Genomic DNA, 17,793 nt, shown 5'->3' with positions numbered 1-17,793 from the left:
AAGCTGATTTCTAGGAATAAAATATTTTTCACTCATCTTAAAAAAAAAAGCAGCACCTTTTAAACAAAACATCTAATACACTTTTTTCCATAAAATCTTTAACAGCTTTCAAAACGAAAAAATAATAATTAAAATTAATAAGCTTATTAAAATAAATACATCATATAAAAAAATCGTTTCTTTTTCCCCCCTGTTGCCAAAAATAATTTTTTAAATGAATTAATGCAATTACCAAAATAAATAAAAACAATAAAATGTCAACTTAAAGAAATAATTTTCATTGTCAAAAAAAAAAAAAATCGTCTGCGTATATCTTTATGTAGAAACATGAATGACTTCGAGTTTATTCGCCGAAAACTGAATGCCTAAATTAAAACTTTAGCTTCAAAATAAAGACAAGTCATACCAACAATAATTATTTCACAGTTAAAACCATAGCTGCGGAGTCGGAGTCAATCTCATTTTGGGATAAAGGAGTCGGAGTCGAATATCCAAAAATCAGAGTCAGTTATCTGTCCTCCGTGTATAAATTTTTGCCAAAGCTACGAAGTCAGAGTCGTAGTCGGGGAGTCGGAGTCCGATTAATTATCGGGCACAGGAGTCGAGTCGGAGTCAGGTGCCCCTAAATTCTCCGAGTCTGGAGTTTGGCGTCGAGAGCTGTTTCCAACAAAATTTTTTTGAAGTAAATCCACCTTCAAGTACGGAATCTACATTAACTTTCAGTTTCCCCGTAGGCGCTAATGTTAAGGGATTTGAACTGTTCAAAATTGAACGGAAAATTGTTCAAATCAAAAAGATATTTTATATATACAAGTTTTTCATCAAAAGTTTTTTCCTACAAAGTTTGTTTGAAGCAAATTCACCTCACAGTTCGGAATTGCCTTGAATTTCCCCGTAGGCGCTAATTTTAAGTTTTTTTGAACTGTTCAAAATTGAACAAAAAATAGTTCAAATCAAAAAGTGAAATATGGGAATGAGGTGTACTCGCCGAGATCTTTCGAACAAAAAAAAGTTTGTTTGAATCGGACTATTCATTCAAAAGTTATTAGAGGGGGACAGACAGACAGACCGACAGACATTTTTCCCCATCTCAATACCCTACTTTCCAATTTTTAATTTTTCAATATTTATCTAACTATTTTATTTATTTTTCACTTTTTTTTGTTTTTTCGGGATATTTTTAAGATGCATTAAGCCTTCTTTCATGCTTTTTTCCTCTTTCTCGGACTTTTACTGGGAAAGTAGGCTAAAAACCAAAAAAACGTGATTCATACCACCAAATTCCCCTTTTCCAAGAACCTCTCCAAGCTTTAAATCATCCATTTTTATTGTCCAACCAGCTTTTTCAAATTCTTGAGAATCTACTGAAAATTCAGGTCCTCCTTTTTTGGGAACAGATAGCATCAGTCTTGTACAAAGGCCATCAGCATCATTTTGGTAATGCTTAAACATATTAAATATTATTTTATAATTTGAAGACTCTAAGACCTTATCTTTTTCAAACATTATTAAGTTCGAAATGCAATTAAACCATTTCAAAAGAAAAAAATTGCAAAAATAAAAAATTATCACACTAACCAAAGTTTTAGTCAATATTACTCTTTAAATTAAAACAATAGTAAACATATAAAGGAGTATGGTTGAATCTCATTACAATATGCAGAGGAAGACTTACAGACTTATATGCCAGCTGATTGTGCTTTGGCTGGTGTAACATGAGTTTATGCGTATGTTTTTTTTTTAAGTGTTCTCAGCAATAAACTAAAACTAGTTAATTGAGGAAGGTCCATGAATACTTTATTTTTACATAAACTCTTAATTCTCAATACCTAAGAGAGCAATCTAAGTCAAAATATATATATATACTATTATAAAGAGAGAGAGCGGATACGTAAAAGCAAATCCGGATTGCGCATCACCCGTAATGTCAGAATGGTTGACGGTTCTCTTTGAACTGAATGCTGAGGTTTGGGAACACGTGAAAGAAGTACATATCACGATGGTAGCATGAAAACCGTCAAAACCTTTATATGTATTTGAGGCAGCAGAGGAGAAGATATATAGCATACTCTTAACATTGAACATTACAAATCAATTAGAATCACATAACGCTAATGCCTCGAAATTTATCAAAATAAATTAAAATAAAAAATGTTGCTTATTAAATTTTAAACTAAAACGTACCTGCATAATACTTATTTAAAATACACAGTTTTTTTAACCTGAACTAGATCGGGACGGGTCGCTAGTATATATATATATATATATATATATATATATATATATATATATATATATATATATATATATATATATATATATATATATATATATATATATATACATTGATAATAAATCAGTAAGGTATGTTTCCCAACTGTCTTAATTTGATACTGGTCCATCTTCTCAACTTCATAACTTAAAGTTAAGTCACTTAGACTTAGTGTCTTGAATAAGAAGACTATGGGCTCATTAGGACAAATTATTCTGAGCCCCGAGTTTGAAAGGGGTTGATTGATGAAAAATTCTTGATTCAAAAACCAGTCAAATGAAATTACAGTGAAATCCCTTTACAACGAACCTCAAGGGACCGAAAATTTTGTTCGTTGTAACGGGAATTTCATTGTAATGGAATTCAAATAATGTAATGGAAGTTATATTGGAACTGAAAATGTTGTTCGTTGAAACGGAAATTTCACTGTAGTATGGAATCATGCATTGTTAAAGTAAAATGAAATGAGTTATGAATAAGAAATGTCTAAGTAAGGCTAAAAATGATTAACTAGAAATTCCCGATCGGTTTTGCTCTGTAATGAATTTTTCCCTCTGCTTTGGGAACAGATTGTTTAGCATCATATGCTTCATCACATCAAAGTAACTCAAACACAGGAAGGAAAACTTATTCAGAAAATTTTGAAAGAACAAATATTGGGGGATTCTCAAAATAGAAGACTTTTAATCTTTATTATTGTTAGTAAAATTTGCGGAAAAAAAAGGATGAGCTAATAGAGTCCTGTAAAGTTTACTTGTTGTCAGTAGAGCTAAATATTTAAATTTTCACATAAAAAAATTTTTTTTAAAAATTTTCATGAGTCATTTATCACTGGCATGGACAGGGAAATCCATGCTAATGAATAATTGGGACTCAAATGAGATTATAAACTATGCACTAATTGCAACACGAAATTCCTTTCTGTGGCATTCAAAGCTTGCGGTGCAGTACTTTAGTGGCCAACTTAGACAGGTGGTCAACTTACAAAGGGTTTGTTATGAGATTCTCAGCCAAATTTGGTGCATATTAGTGGTCAAGTAAAGATGATCAACTTACAAAGGTGATCAACCATACAGGTTTTACTGTATAAATTTATTATGAACTATCCATTCTATTAACTATCCATTTTAGAGATATAGAACTGATGTGCCCATCTAACATTTAACTTTTGTTCCCAAAATACCGCAATTGCTTCAATTTGCATAATAATCTAAAATGGCCAAGGAAAAACTTGTTGTTTATGAAAATGAAATATGGTTTAATAACCAGCAGTTAAAGCATGTATTTGCATTAAAAATGAACAAGACATAGCTGCTGGGGTCATCTATCCAATGACATTTCAGTGTTCTAATTGAAAACACATTAAAAGTGCTTTTAATTAAAAAGTGAGTAATTTCTAGGCTCAAATATTGAATAATAAAAAATCAAACATATCTAAACTTAATTGTAGGAAGCCTGCTAAATTATTTTGAATGTTTAAGAACGAAAATTTACCCTTATTTGAATAGCTACTGATCTCCAGAAAAATTACAGATGTAAAAAACAGGTTGCATGAGGGTTAGAAATGGACGAAGAGAAAACTCGAATTTTGCAAGGAAAAGAAAGTAAAAGTAAAATCATTTTTTATACAAACTGAAAGAAAAAAAATATAAAAAGCATACCATTCAGGTATGGAACAAGTAGTTTACAAAAACAAATTAACAATATCAAATACAGTAAAACCTCGTTAAGTCGTCACTCGAGGGACCAAAACATTTTGACCACTTATGCGGAGTGACTACTTATGTGAAGTGGGATATAAGGAAGGGAAAAAAAAACTTCTCACTAGTACTTTCATGAATAGCTGTAGAATTCAGTGAGAAAAACAAAAAGCTTGGGTAATCCATGTCTATAAATTAGTGGAAACTTTAAATAGAAGGAAAAACACTTATTATAGTTACCTAGTTTTATTTTCTGTTACTTATACATTACTTAATGATAATAACTCATTTTAATGTACTTACTGTTCATTAAAACAATCCATCAGTGTTGACAGATGAAGTTGTTGCTTACTGAAAATAAATCTGTCTTTTAACGTGCTTCAAGCTTTAAATTCTGCGTCTGTTGTACCTTTAACGAATGTTAAATACTGACAAACGTTTTCCAGGTTTTATTTTGTCTTTCTTGCTGGGTGGCATTTGATTCATATGATTAGTACTAGACAGAATTGCAGCAAGAAGTATGCTTTGAATGACCAGAAGTGAGAACCGAGATTTCAAGGAAAAATGACTATAACACAGCATTTCAAATAAGTCTAACGCTATTTTCTAAGATTCGATAAGAAAAGAGAATTTTAGAAAACAATTTTTGAGTGATTAGTTAACCGGGGTAAAATTAAATTTGGTGACCAGTAAAAGAGGATCATTTTACATTACTGTGAATGAGACCTTGTCGGGACCAAAGGAAAATGACGACTTAAGCGGAGTGACCACTTAAACGGTCGACTACTTATTGAAGTTTCACTATTTCTGAAGGTATTCAAAATGTTTGTTAAAGTAATTTTATTACAAAATACCAAATGCAGAAAAACTCATTATGGAAAACACCAGTACAGTGAAATATCCATTTTCAACAAGCATTGTACAAAACTTTTGTTTCATTAAAGGAAACACAGTGTAGATTGAAGATCAGAAACAAATGCTTTCATCAACTTTTCACACACCAATAAAACATAAGCTATATTCCACACTTTAGGATAAATGTTTCGTGCCAGGTCTTTTGACCAGATGTTTTTGAATATTGCAAAGCATTTAAACTTGACTTTTAAAATCAATTTTATATTGTTCACATAACTATGATAGTGATTTCTTAATCTTAAACTTCAAAGCAAGTAACTTTTCATGAAAACTGTTGATACATTTATTGCGTTGAGCTTTCTGTTGATACAGTTATTATGTTAAACAGAATAATAAAAATACAATACCTCAACTAATCTTGATAAATTCTCAAAATACTCCTCTTCATCAATGGTCAATTTATTTTCTTTGTATATTACTCTGTAGTGTTCAACTTTGTTCTTATAACATACACATAACGTATAGTCTCCAGGGAAATTTGTACTTTCTCTAACTAAAAAAAGGCCATCTTCTCTGGGCTGGAGGAGAGCTTCTGCTTCGTCTCGAGTAATCTTTCCATGAAACCATCTGCACAAAAACACACATAATACAATTTTGGTACTATATTTAACTGAATTCTACTTCTAAAAAAGCATCAGCTAAAAGTGCAGAGCAATGCAAATAGAAATACATTGTAAACGACATACATGACTGTAGTTGATTAAACTCAGGGACAGATACAAGGGAGGGGAATCTCCCCTCCCTCGAGAGATTCTCCACTGGTAATTTTTCGAAATTGAAGTTAAAAAAGGAAATTTAGATGAGTTTCATTGATGTTGGGAGAAGAAGGGTTGGGTTTGGGACCCTATCCTGGAACTGTTTCTGAATTAAAATCCAAAACATTTGTGATCAATATTTTTAAATCAGCATACATAGTAAAAAGTAAGTAATAAAAATCAATCACCCCTCCCTTGAAAAATTTCTGGATCTGTCCTTGATTAAACTTTATGACTATTAAAAATGTGTTTTAGTTGTAATATTATGAAGCAAATATTGACACAACTCATCACACTAAGTTATCTTTATCTTAATACTAAAATCAAACTGCCAGATAGTAAGAATGAAGATACTCACGGCATTGCATTCAGTTTCACTTCAGATCTCTTTTGTATATAGTTGGCAGGAATAAGACCTTCACGACAATCAACATGTCGTGCTCGATACCAATTAGGGTCCTAAAATACAAATTTGTAATTACTATTTAAAGTACTTTTAAAACACTTGTAAATGTTATAGTAATCATGCACACAGGCCCATCATTTAGGGGGGGGGGAGGGAGAGAGTCAAAAAGAGGCAATTATCCCTCCCAGCCTATAGATTTGAGAAATTATGTAAATTTATATGTATGTGGCCATGGTTTTTCTTTTTTTAAATACAAATGCATTGAATCCACTACTCTTGACACCCCTTTGAAAAAGTTGAAATTATGGGACAACAGGCACATTAATTGGTACAGGGTGGTCCAAACATAACTTCCCCTAGATATGAAGCCCTAGCTACCTACTCCCTGAACCAATTGTACCAAAATTATGGATGAGGTAATTCGAAGGTATGCGCACGAACTACAGTGTTTACGGTTAAAGTAAAATTTTCCCAAGACAGTGCAAATTTTGGAAACTATAAGGAAGCTAAAAAAAATTTAAAAATATATTTAAATTTACACATTTATGGCAGCAAAATGCTTAAAAAGATAACAGTTTAATGATCACAAACCTCTGTGGGAGTTACTATCGTCATTATGTCGCCTTTCTGAAATCCCAAATCTTCATCAGAACTTCCTTTGAAGCTGTATCTCGCAACAACTTCAGTTCCAGGTTGCCAACCCTAAAGAAAATCAGTATTAACATTTATTGGATTTTATTTCAAATTCTAAACTAAACAAAGATACAATTCAACTACCGGACTAAGTAAGTAATGGGCATATCTAAAGTTTGCAGGAACATGCACAGGGAGGGAGAAGGGACATCTGTTGGCCAGCGCCCAAGCCAGAAGGGGGTCTGAAATGTTTATAATGAGGGGCGATATATATGTAGGGACACAGGGTAAACAATATAGAGGAATAAAGGGGGGGGGGCCTATAAAGTCGTTTGTGACAGGCCCCAAAATTTCTGTGCACACCCGTTGGTTTGTTATGCTTTTTTTACTCTTTATTGCATCATTACCCACACAAAAGTTTGGTGAGCCTGGTATATTACAGTTGTTCAATTAAAAAATTTAACCAATGAATCACACTTACTCAAATGCACCAGGGTTTATAATTTCTACGGTTGCTATTTATGTTTCTGGTCTTATAATAAAACAACAAATACACTGAGTATCAACAAAAAAATGTATATGGGTGATTTTCTCAACATGTTAAATTTAGCCAGTGACAAGTAGGAAAATTTCATCTCGAAACTAAGTGATAGTTGGTTATCCAAAAAAAAAAAATCAAAACTTAATAACAGTTTAAAACTTAAATTGCAAGGAAAAATAGTTATTGGAACTGGAAATCTTAGCAGTTTTCCTAATTGTCGCCAAATTTGTGGAAATTAAAGACCAAGAGCTAATGTATTTCGACCTTGCTGATAGTGGTAGACACAAATGATTACTGCTCAAAATTTGGCTATTGCACCAAGCTCCCAGTTTACGAAATATACATTACTAATAAAGAAAAACCCGGGAACCATAAAAGAAAAAAAAGGAAATCATGTGTTTGTATGTAATTTTCCATTTAAGTGATTAAATAAGAACATAATCCTTGATATAGTTTTTCAAAAATTAATGATATCCCAACCAAGCTTAAAGTGCCAAGTTCAGTCAAAATGATGTTCGGGGGTATTCGGTCTTACTAATAAAAGAGTTCAGAAACAAAAGGGTATAAAGTTCCATAGCAGTTCCACATAGATATTAAATTGTCCTTAATTCATTTACAAAACTATTTTTTTACTTTCTACTACTGATTGTATTACAGCAAATCAAGTTTTTAAAAATCAGAATAAGTGTTCCCAAATAGCAAACACTGCAGACTAGACTCATGAAACTTCCACAAATAAAGAGTGTTCTTGACTACACCCAAAAAAAAATCACCGGTGGCGACGCCAAGAGTAAGGGAAATTAAGAGGGACAAAAATGGGCACGGGGACAAAATATGACTACTTTATTCTAAACAGGGTTGTCCTATTTATACCGTCCCAGACAAAATGTCATTTTATCCACTTTTTCAGTTAACTGAAAGTTTTTAGCTAAAAATTTGAAGTTTGAAATTAATTATACAGATTCTTCATATTCAAGTAATATTTTAATATAAAATTAGGATGCATAAATATGTATATAAACAATTAATTGAAAAATATTTCAAAGTGAAAATTAAAAAACTAAGATCAGTTGAAGTTTATGCAAGTGTGTATATAAATCAAATGAGTGTTAAAAAGTTTTATGCATGTAAGAGCATTTATAAAAACCAACACATCAGCTGTACATTTTAAGATGTTGATCTGTGATGTGGAGGTGTATTGCCCATAATAAATGTATTTATAGAAATAGAAATAAATAGGTTTTAAAGGTTGGAGTCTCAAAACATTAAAAATCATATTAAAAAATAAATAAATAAATAAATAAATAAATAAAACAGAAACTACTTGATATTAATAAATGAAATGTTGACATGAATCTGTTCTTGTAATACAAATGTGATGATCAGCGACAGGCTCTGTACCCAGCTAGGCTGTTCGTAGTCAATTTATTAGTCTACAATGAAGATTAATGGTCATATTAAATCTATCTACCCCCTTGTTCATTTTAGTCTCTTCTGGTACAATGTTCTGAATATCCACAACCCTACTAAAATAGTAATTTGTATGACATTAACGTATCCATAAAAACATGCTGAGTACATAAATATTTTACTATGGGGCGACATCAATAAAAACTCGAAAAATATAACAGTAAAATGTTTTTAGGCTATAAATCTTCGTTTTGCATACCTGTCTCCAATCATTTCATTTGACTTTTCCATTGAGTTTAATTTCTACTATTGTAATATTTAACAGTGTAATCACACCTAATAGCTTATTCACATTGTTAAATTTTATCACGTTTTAGTAAATTGTGATCTAAAACTAGTAGCACCAATGAGTAATTAAAATTGTTTTTGAATTTACTAAATTCTAAAGTTAACAATCATTTTATTTTAATTAAATGATTAATTCATAATATATAATGTATCAGAATTATATTCTAATTTTATTACACCATAATAATAAATTTATGTATGGATAATCAGTTGATTTTTCATTCCATCCATTTTTGTCCAATTTCTTCCAGTGTCCTGGACTTTTTATAAAAAAGTGGACAAAATAGCAACCTTAACCCTAAATGTACCAAAAAAAAAAAAAAAAAGAATTCTAAAAAAATTACCCGATGAGACATTTTGATATCATTCAGACAACTGGAAGCATTGAAAATTCTTCTTGCCAAGATTCATGCCTAAAGATATAAGCACAAAAATTACTTAAAAGAAGTTATCACGCAAAATTTAAATTCAGCATTTCCAAAGTTATAGTTGTGCAAATTTTAATTTAAAAAAATCAAAATGTTTCACTTGTTGATTGAGTTTCCTAACATGAAGAACCAAAAAGTGACAGTACCAAACTAAATTATTTTTTTATGAGTACATATATCTACACTAATCTTTAAAAGAATTAAGAAGATTGCATTTTTGAAAAAATAAGTTTATATTACAAATTCCTCACATGTCTCCATTTTCTTTCCATGGGCATTTTAACGTTGAATTACCATTTATGTCTGACCAGAGGTTGATATTGTATGTATTGATATCTGCTGCAATAATGTTTTGCCCATTACGGTATTGGAAGAAAAGGTACAGTAAACCTCTGATTATCCACGGTATAGGGTGGCACGGTAACCGGAGATAATCCGACAAATAGGTGAAAAACAATACTACTGTATACAATAGCTAAACTAGAATGTTGTTGGCCACCACGAAACTTTCTTCTATATCTTTCTTATAATTCTGATCCCTCCCCATGCATGACGAGGAAGCAATATTCCCAACAAAAACAAAATCACTGACGCCAAAACTTGATGATCTTCCCAATTCCCGATTTATTTTAAAAGCAAAGCAAAGAATGAAAATTGAATATAAATTAAAAAGCCTTGCTTAAAATAATTAGACATTTATTTGTAAACAAGCACAAGATGGCAACAGTTAAAAATTTTAAATCGAGATAACATTTCCGATACAATTAAAATCACAAGAAATATGCAGACGACAGCCTGTTATGATTTATCTTTCTTATTGTTGCATTGATAAAGCTATTTTTATTCACACACACAAAAAAAAATCAGCCCTCCATGGAGCGATTGGCGCCAAAAGTAAACATACGCTTGTTTACATATGGATTCACATTTATTCCAAATTTCATCCAGAATGCAGCATTACTTCTTGAGATATGGCACTCACAATGGAGAAAAAAAAACGTTCAATTATGCCATCCCCTTTTCAGCTGTTGATTCTAAAATAGAATCAGCTCCTATACCCTCTAAGGGCTACTTGTCGATAAATTTCTGTTTGATCCCGTTCATTATTTCTTGACACACAATTGACAACAAAAAACGTTCTATAACTCAACCCCCATTTGAGCTATTGACGCCAAAATTGAATCAGCATCTGTACCTGCTAGGGGCAACATATGGACCAAATTTTGTTTGATTCCGCCAGTTACTTCCTGGGGAATAGCAGGCATGCATAAGTATATTATATGATATAATGATATAGAAGAAAGATCATATATATTAGATATAGAAGAAAGAAAAAATATGAATAACACATGTACATACATTTAAATTATAGGGCAATTCTATGAAAAGTGAAAAAGTAGGTCAAAATTTCATATTGCAGCTATGTTGCTATATTATATATCATTATAAAGCTTAAAATGTGTACTTTCAGAATATTGCATTGTTTTTTTAATAAAAGTTAAATAATAAATTTTTTTCCAAGTTGGAGGTATGATATTCGGGTCTTCAAAACAATCAGAAAAAAATACCACATTTTCAAACGCTTATTTCTAATAGCAAAATAAAAATTAACAAAATTAATTGCAGTAGAGTTTAAACTATAAACATGATACTATAATAACATGCATTTATTTTATTTTTATTTATTTTTTTTTTTTTGCAAAATAAAATTAGGAAATTTAAATTTTAAAAAAAAAATGAAGTTTAATGTTATGTCCGAAACAAAAATTCAGCAAAAGTTGTCATTACTTCCTAAAAAAATGAATATTAAAATAAATCCTTTTTTGTTCCTTTGGCAATTTATCATAGTCAAATTGATATTACTTCTTATTTAAAAATTAACTTATAGATATGAATTTGCCCTGTTTCATGGTTTAAACCAAAGTTACTCTGAGTTACTTTATTGTTATTTACTCTCCACAAAAAATTAATATTCAGATTACTGTTTCATTGATACATTGAATATTTTATAGTTTTAAAACTTAAATTAAAAAGCATATCATTAGATTAAGAGTTAAAAGTACTAAAAATTAAACTAGATTCAAGTCACAGATTCAAGGAAAAAACAACTTTACTAGAGTTAGGCATGTAAAAAGCCCCCCCCCCCCCCCATGTTGATCTTAAAAATTTATTTGTAACTGAATAATTCCACATTTCTTTTGCTTAATTTCCCCTTGGATAATTTTACTTCTTATGATGCACCAATTTATTTTTTACATATTTTTATTTACAGTAGAGTCTTGAAAATCCGAGGTAATTGGGGCTCACCTCACCTCTGATTATTGAAAGATCGGATTATCCGGAAAATTCTTTCAGATTAAAAATGTACACCATCCGAATGTCATGAGGAGCACCATTTACTAACTTGTAAAAAGAAAAAGAACTATTGTCTTCCCGAAAAATTTATCCCTTAAATTTCAACATTAATTTCCTTTTAATTGCGTCTAAACGAATTTTAATTTCAAGTTTTTCTCGCTATTTGTACATATTTATGTGTGCAAGGCAACCTAAATGTGCATTTTGGCAGTGCCCAGATCCATTTCGACAAGTTATGTCATGACGATTGTATCAATGTGCGTGCGTTTGTAACACAAAAACGGTTAGCTGAAGTAAGGTTTAAATTCCGTGTATGAAACTCCCGTGGAGTCAAGTTGTGCTCCTCCGTTTTTGATTACAATCTGATATTGCAAAACAAATGTTAAAATGTTCTTTGCGGCAAATCAAAGTTAATTTTACGTATCAAGATCTTATGTCCGAGGCATCTCTTAATCCATTTCTTGCAGTCTATTAATATTTCATGCCACCTAGGGAGTGTTGTTGAAATTAACCTCTCAATGTATTTTTATTATTTAATATGGGTGGTAAATAAGTTTTACAATTGCAAACTATTTCTGTTTTCAGGTTTTAATGAAAATCAATTTTAATAGAACTAAGAAAATTTACTTAAATTATAAATGAACTAATTCGGAACTCCAGCGCTCGAATACGCTACCTTGCGGTGATTTACAAAACTGCCGATGGAACTAAAACATTGCCACGTTTTAGTTCCATGTGTGTCTGTTGACGTAAACACAGGCAGTTTGTTCTGAGTATTTATTAACGCAATCGATGTGTCTTAGTTTGCTTTCAGCTACAGAAATTAATTCGTCCCCTAAGAATATTCTCGAGCTTCTCAAAATAATGTTAGTTTTCCTTATTTCTTTCAAAAAAGTATTAAATGGTGGACGCGTAAACAAGAAAACTCTGGATTAACAAAATTGGATAACGTTATACCAGGTAAAATTTTTTATTGTTTTGTATGAATTTGTAAGAATATGAGTTTTTTTTAATCTTAAATTAATTTAACTAATCATATTTTACAGCAGCATTTAGTTGGAATGGACAGTATGCAAAATATTTTCTTGGATTTATTATCGTAGAACAAAATGAAAAATGTTTAACCTAGAAAGAATTTACTTTATTCCTTTTATTCTCAGCTGAAAGGTTTCGCCAAATTTGTTTAGGGTTATAATTTTGGTATTGTGCGAGCAAAGTAGCCTTGGCGAGATTTCGCGTTTTTAGTTAAACCATTTTTAATTTTTATCATGAGTGGAATAAAATGGTTGTAAGATTACAGAATTCGATAAGTGAAAAGAAATAATGGTCAATCAACTGAAAAGAAAACTACCACCATATATCCGTGAGAATTTTGTTGATGATTTGCATAACATGACACAATTAAATCGTAACTCAGAAATTAGAAAAATCGAAACAGAAAATTTTTAAATGAACCGATTCGGGAATTCGAGAGAAATAACTCGGCTACAAATGGAAAACAAATAAGCGCTAGCCAAGCAAGGCAAAGAAGTATCATCTTCTTTCGATAATAATTTGTAATGTCATATTGAATTTTCTAGCATTAATTGGTGTTCTTGTCAGGCCACAATTATTATTTAGTTTTATCAAGAATTGATAAATATCGAATTCAACATCATGGAAATAGCTGCTTAGAACTACGAACTACGTAGTTTGCATTAATCTTTGACGTTTAGTAATGCTTCTTGAATTCTCATTTCTTTCTACGTGGGCCAGAATATCCACAAGACTTTGAAAATTAATTTAAAAAGAATAAAGCGAAAAAATCATACGTACGAACAAAAATCACAACACTTTTAGCATTTTCTTCGTTACCATGTGCGTTTGTTTTAGTTTTCAATTCCGCCATTAGACAGTGACTTCAGTGCTCCCTACAGTTCGTTGGAGTTGCGAATTAATTGAATTAAGTGGAACCTCGAACTTTCAAGACTGGGATTTTCGAGACTCTACTGTATTTACATGGGTGGTATATGCTGGGAGCCCTGCCCCTACCTCCCCAAATCTTTTAAAACTATTAAGGTATAACTTCAAGTGTGAAAATAATGTGTTAATTTATACCATTGCACTCTCTTAATAAGAATTATTAGTATATCTAAGCTTTTATTTACTTTGTACAATTAGCATATCAGACACTTATGTCCGTAACTTTTTTGTTATGTTGGCAACAAATATATTAATTTCTATCATAAATTTTACACACAAAATCCATGGAAACTTTATGATTTTAAAAAGCTTGAAATCTCTAGAAAAAGTATTTAAAAGAAAATCTTAGAAATCTATGAATAATTCACAGGAATATTGACAATTGTATGACAATGTATACATTTTTGCTCATTTGTGCGTTATGTCCGTAACTGGCAGTTTTAATTTTTTGTTACTTTTTGTTATCAAGCAATCTGCACCCAAATTTTTGCTAGCATAAATAATACCAAACTATACAACGGAAAAAATTTTTGTAGCTTTTAATGAAACCAAATTGAAATTATGTGTATTTCAAGTTCGATTGTTACGTCTGTAAAGGTGGAAGTGCCCTATAGCTGAAAACATTGCTACATTTCATCTACTAACATTAAGTGCAAAAAATACACATATCATATGTAAAAGCTAAAAACGAACAACACAATCATAAGTTTAAAAAAACATTTAGTGACCGTTAGATAAATTTTTAAAAATGTGAAAAGAACTGCAGATTATTCGACCGCCAATAATCAGGAGTTGACTGTATTTCAAAAAATATTTATTTACTAATAGAAGATAAAATTACTTTTAATACAACTTAAAAGTTGAATATATTAGGTGAACACATATCAGAAAAGTGTCCACAGAAAATCAAATTTCAAGTGTGTTGTATAAATTTGCAGTCAGTTTCGGAGATTTCTAAGTTCGTAGTAAAAAGCTGTAACATTTTCAAGTTAAGTTTTTAAAATTCAGTTCAAGATTGTTGACTTTCATCAGTGGACGTATTCACTTCAAAACCTATTTGAAAAAAGAAAAATTAAGGTTGCCAAAATCAGGCATTGTAGAAACGATTGTTTTGAAAGAAGCATGTTGTTTGATCGCAATTTTGCAAGAACTGGATTTAAAATATAATTTGGTTTTTGTAGTTTGAAGAGTGCTAACAACTATGAGTGCCCATATGCAAAATTTTAAGGGGGGCTCAGAAATTTTCCCTATGGATTATCTGGATATTTTTCTGATGGAAACCGATTTCAGTACAGATTAGAGTTGATAAAATTTAAAATATTTAATAACTTATTCATTATTGGCTGGAGAAGAAATGTTTTTTAAATTTTTGCAAAGAAAAAAGTAATTAAAGCAAGGAATTTCTAATTTCTAAGGGGGGAGGGGGCTTGAGCCCCCACTTACCCCCCTTATGGGCGCCGATGGCCAACAACTGTGAGATGGTCTACAGCCTTCTACAAAAAATGTTGTTCTTGAAGACAGAGTTCAGTTTGTTGAATGATAATTAGAAAACATTTTCAGTAACTCTGAAATATGAATTGGTGTGGCTTGAACAAAACTTTGGAACTTTCCTTGAAGAACATACAGATAACTACCATTGCCGAGAGGAAATTAATTTCAGGATATAGGCATGTCCCAAATTAGAAGCACTGTGATTGTACAAAAAGATTCAATAAATGATCTTGCCATTTATAATCCAATACCTTAAACTTTATATACACCTGTTAAATAATACCAAAGTACTGTAAACCTGTAAGACTTTGGTAATCTGTAAGACCAAAGTACTGGAAGGGCAAAAGGAAAAATTACATGCTTTGAGCTGAAATTGGCAATATAACAATTCAGTTATACTGTAAAAGCACACATTTTGGCGAGGCAGAAATTTTCCCGAATGCATCATTATCACAAAAATGAGAGAAGTACTTTTTTCTTTAGCTTTCAGCTCTGTTCAGATAAAATTTGCGAAATTTTCAGCTCGCAAAATAACCAAATCTCATCATTTTCACAAAAATAAGTGCTTTTACAGTTGTCAAAAGAATTTCATTCAACAAGAACCACTTCAGCTCCATCTAATTTGAAAGGTTGAAAACAAAACACGATTTGTTTTCAACTTAAAACTTCAAATAAATACAAAATTTTGCAACAAATGATCGGTAATAAAGCTTTAAAAAAAATTGAAAATGTTTCATTTTAACAGATGTACCTATTGAACAGATGATTAAAATATCGATGATTTTAAACTTTTATAATGAACGATAAAAATATCAGCATGAAGACAAGAAGTTAAAATAAAGCTTTTTTTTTAATGCAGAAATGAACGATAACAATGGAAACGACTTTAAGCGAACACATTATATCTCATGTTCATACAAGAACAAAAATTTAAATGCGGCATTTCATACTAATTATTACATAGAAAGTATGGTTAAGTAGCTGAAAAGAAATTGTTGTTCTCATGATTTTCATTGCTTCATTCTGAATGTTTCAAATTCAGAAAGCACTCCCCTAGAGAAGTTCGAATATTGTTAAAGGATTTTGACAACGCATTTGACAACATAACTGTAAAGTTTTACATGATGGATAATAGTTTTATTTGCATTGTTCCTTCCTTTTATACGTTTTTTTTTTTTTTCAAAATTGACACCTGCGTATGTTTGACACTTGAAGTTAAATTTGAAAAGTAAATGCAATAGTATAAGCATCAATGGACTTCTATTCAGTTATAAGCATAGCTTTGGTAATTTTCCCCAGACAATGGTAATTGGAATAAATCTTAAATTTCAGATTTGCTATATTTTTCACAAATGGAAATATAACTTACGCGGCGAGATCTGCACGTGAAACATAAACACAATAATACAGCCCAATAGCCATATTTTAGAGTTATTTTTGCATGGCTGGCAACTTCGAAATCAGGGCTGCGTTCGGAAACGATCCACCGGTTACACCGCGTGGTTAGTCCGGTGTGGTTATGACGTATTTGGAATTTCTCTAGGAATGCCGGTAGAACAGCTGTGTTTCCGAACGCTGGTGGTTAAACCGCGGTAGTTCTAGTTCAGCAGCAAACGACACTCCAATCAAAGCGTAACTTTCATAATAGGCAAGTCACGTGCGTTACGATCAAAACATGAAACACGACCGGATTGGCCAGCACAGACTTTGTGACGTTTGTGATCTCGCTAACCGCTTCCAGACAGCGGTGCCACAGGTTGCTACCAAGTCGACCGCCAGAGAACAACCGCAGCGTTTCCGAACGCGGTTAAGTGACGTCACCGGTTTCCACCGCAAGCGTTTCCGAACGCTTGCGGTTGCACCGAGGCGACCGATCCGCGTTTCCGAATGCACCCCAGTTTCGTAGAGAAAAAAAATAAACAAATAATTAAAATTTGGTAAAATCATGACAGTAAAATCATTGTGAATCAAAACCTTCTTTAAATATACATGTTTTCATCTACAAAGAGAGGAAATGAAAGCGGTGAGTAATGTTAATATTGAGATTTTAGTGATAAGCTGGAATCGGATATGAGTATTTCCCATTATTTCCTTTCATGCATTTAAAAGTTGAAATTAAATAGATGCATAACTGTACTTTGGCTAGCTAATGCATGTATCTGATAACAGTATACACATTTAAAAAAAAATTAATTTAAATGCGGCTGAGAGCAACAAGGAAACATTTTTTTCTTTAAGTTGGCATCACCCTCATTGTTATTGTTTTCAATTTGTCACCGTCCGTTAAATACAGCGAAATCCAGCCGCCATATTTTGAAAAAAGTTGCTAGATTCTTTTGTTTATCGCCCTATTTGGCGATAAACAAAATGAAGCAATTCTTTTGATACAATCGTTACGGATCAAGTTAAGTTACTTCATTAATGGTGTACAGTTAAGAAAAAAAAAACATTTAACAAAAACAATTTTTTATTTTTTAGGACGTTGCTACTACTCCTCGAAAATAAGCAGCTATGATTGGCTAACGTAGTCTACTCCAGTAGGGCTTACTTATTGGCAAAATAATCGCTCATTTTGGC

The 17,793-nt window shown here is 31.5% G+C and overlaps 1 protein-coding gene across 1 annotated transcript in view; it reads right to left on the bottom strand.

The window, feature by feature from the left end:
- Window positions 1–16,680, bottom strand: part of LOC129217186 (tyrosine-protein kinase CSK-like) — a 43,208-nt gene extending 26,528 nt beyond the window's left edge. Inside the window, exons 1-6 of the mRNA XM_054851449.1 lie at window positions 16,586–16,680; window positions 9,325–9,393; window positions 6,640–6,750; window positions 6,001–6,101; window positions 5,235–5,454; window positions 1,275–1,443 (exon numbers count right to left, since the gene is read on the bottom strand). Of these exons, the coding sequence (XP_054707424.1) occupies window positions 1,275–1,443; window positions 5,235–5,454; window positions 6,001–6,101; window positions 6,640–6,750; window positions 9,325–9,336 (613 nt within the window). The 5' untranslated portion in view covers window positions 9,337–9,393; window positions 16,586–16,680. The remainder of the gene's footprint in view (window positions 1–1,274; window positions 1,444–5,234; window positions 5,455–6,000; window positions 6,102–6,639; window positions 6,751–9,324; window positions 9,394–16,585) is intronic.
- Window positions 16,681–17,793: the final 1,113 nt, after the last annotated feature.

The sequence above is a fragment of the Uloborus diversus genome, chromosome 2 (genome assembly GCF_026930045.1).
Source record: "Uloborus diversus isolate 005 chromosome 2, Udiv.v.3.1, whole genome shotgun sequence".
NCBI classification, from domain to species: Eukaryota; Metazoa; Arthropoda; class Arachnida; order Araneae; family Uloboridae; genus Uloborus; species Uloborus diversus.
Note: the sequence above shows the minus strand (reverse complement) of the source record. Positions and strands in the feature narration are given on the sequence as shown.